At 45.2% G+C, this 2,066-nt stretch overlaps 1 protein-coding gene across 1 annotated transcript; it reads right to left on the reverse strand.

The window, feature by feature from the left end:
* Window positions 1–550: 550 nt before the first annotated feature.
* Window positions 551–1,803, reverse strand: LOC121852047 (complement C1q and tumor necrosis factor-related protein 9A-like). Its single transcript, XM_042346157.1, has 2 exons — window positions 1,497–1,803; window positions 551–1,056 (listed from the first exon to the last, which is right to left on the reverse strand). The coding sequence occupies exons 1-2, from the start codon at window positions 1,801–1,803 to the stop codon at window positions 551–553; spliced, it is 813 nt and encodes a 270-aa protein (XP_042202091.1).
* Between the last annotated feature and the right edge of the window lie 263 nt (window positions 1,804–2,066).

The following is a 2,066-nucleotide window of genomic DNA, read 5'->3' on the forward strand; positions in this document are numbered from 1 at the left end:
AGTGGAGACTGATGCTGGCAGCTTGTGGATTCAGTGACCTCTGGAAAGAGGCTGGATGGCAAGGGGGCCCCCACTTGTTATGACCAGCAAGCATATTGTTTAGCCTTGAACTTGTGGCCAATTGCAGTTTTCGCTGGTACTTGATGGCAAAAGTGAATATCCAGATTCTTGAAGCAGTCCTCAGCACAACGTGTAAAAATTGCATGGCCGGAGCCGGAAGAAGCTCCTAGCACATGGACCAAAACGTCGGACATCATGCTGCACAGCACGCGGCACAGCTAAAAACACATCGAAGTTCTATGCAGCAAAACCACGAAAAATTATACAGTTCAGAAGTTTATTATCCGAGTAAAATGACCCATTGAGATACGCAGCTCTTTTTCAAGGATGACTCGGCCAGCAAGAGTGAATGAACACGATATAAAATAGTATGGGTTTGCTCATGTGCTGTCTAAGAGTGTATGTTTATTCGTTTGCTGTTTGTGTGCTTTTTTGCACCACAAACCTTACATGTTAACGATCAGACTTCCAGCAGAGCTCGTTGATAAATTTAATGTAACTGCTCAGGCAGGTCAGGGTACATCAGGAAACCAGAGAAAGTGCTGTCAGTGGTAACGTCTGTGTAAGCCTTGATGTTAGCACCTTCGGTCTGCAACCACACTTCATCGCCCTTTCTCAAACGCAGCACCGAGCCCCCTGACATGCTGTAAATGCTGGTGGTAGAGGAATATGTATTCTGGACTGCTTGTCCATTGTGTCTCAAGGAGACCTGGGTGGGGCCAGATCCTCCAGCGAGATGGTAAGCAAAGTAATAGACGCCCGGGAAACGACAAATGAACTTGCCGGGGAGCGTGTCGTAATGATTCTGCACATTGTACATGACCTTGCTGAATCTGATAGGAGATCCACTAGGAGGGTTCGGCACAGTCAAACCCACGGTGAATGCGGATATGGGGATGTCAGGTGGGGCATCTCCTTTGTGTCCCTTTTCACCCTGAGGTCCACAATCCCCCTTCAGTCCAGCGGGACCCATCGGTCCAAATTTTCCAGCCAACCCTGTAAAGGAATTATACATGATTCTGCACATTGAAAATGTTAATATTTTCATGATATCAGTTGCTATTCAGACATGTTATCATATTGTATTTATAAAATATATATTTCATTGGATTATAAAAATGGGCCCATAATTTAAATTGTAACAATGCACATACGTTTCGTAAAAGCAATTTGGGCCCGATTCGTATTTTGATGAAAAATCCAACACATTCAAAAACACACGTTAATCGTACCAGATTTATGAACAAATAATGCATAAGTAATGTTGAATTTGATAAGCTTTCATAAAAGCAGAGCCTTTGTCAACAGATGAATAATTTGGTCAAAACAGTGTCTTTAACGCGATAGGTTATTCTCTATAATAGTGCAGCCACTCGAGTTAACATCTGATCTTTGTAAAACTCAGCAATGTTGCAGTAACAGTGAAGTGGTTTTACCGGTCTCTCCCACGCTCCCTTTGTCCCCTTTCAGGCCCTGTTCTCCCATGTCTCCTTTCTCGCCATTCTTGCCAGGAAGGCCCTGGTGACCTTCTCGCCCGTCCTTTCCAGGCGGGCCAGCCAGGCCCAAATTGCCCGGGTTTCCTGGGATCCCGGCGTTTCCCGGTAGTCCTGGCATTGCCATGTAGTCCACCCGACACTTTCCCTGCTCGTTGTCGTGACCATCTGCGGCAGCCATCGCCGGCAACGGCAGTTGCCCCTGCAGCAGGAGCAGCATCACGAAACTGGATCTCAGCCACAGGGCCATCGTCTGCAGCGTGCTGGAAGAGATATGAAGTCCAGGAAAGAAAACAGGCAAATGGAAATGGACATTGGTCGCCAGCACCAAGAATTATATTCTCCACCTCCTATCTGCGTACTCCCATATGCACCATAATTCCATAGCTCTACCAATGATAAAACATATGATTATGACGAATTCATTTTATGATGTTCAATTATTTAAATAATGCATGCACATACGATTCAACAATTATGAAGTTCACTGTTTACCCAAGTTGTTTTCTGTAA

The sequence above is a fragment of the Callorhinchus milii genome, unplaced genomic scaffold (genome assembly GCF_018977255.1).
Source record: "Callorhinchus milii isolate IMCB2004 unplaced genomic scaffold, IMCB_Cmil_1.0 Scaffold344, whole genome shotgun sequence".
NCBI lineage: Eukaryota > Metazoa > Chordata > Chondrichthyes > Chimaeriformes > Callorhinchidae > Callorhinchus > Callorhinchus milii.

Bases quoted from the DNA above. Each gene is read 5' to 3' on its own strand.
- LOC121852047 (XM_042346157.1), bottom strand. From the start codon at position 1,803: ATGGCCCTGTGGCTGAGATCCAGTTTCGTGATGCTGCTCCTGCTGCAG. The intron at 1,057-1,496 runs GTAAAACCACTT...ATTCCTTTACAG, and splicing joins AGGGAGCGTGGGAGAGACCG to GGTTGGCTGGAAAATTTGGA.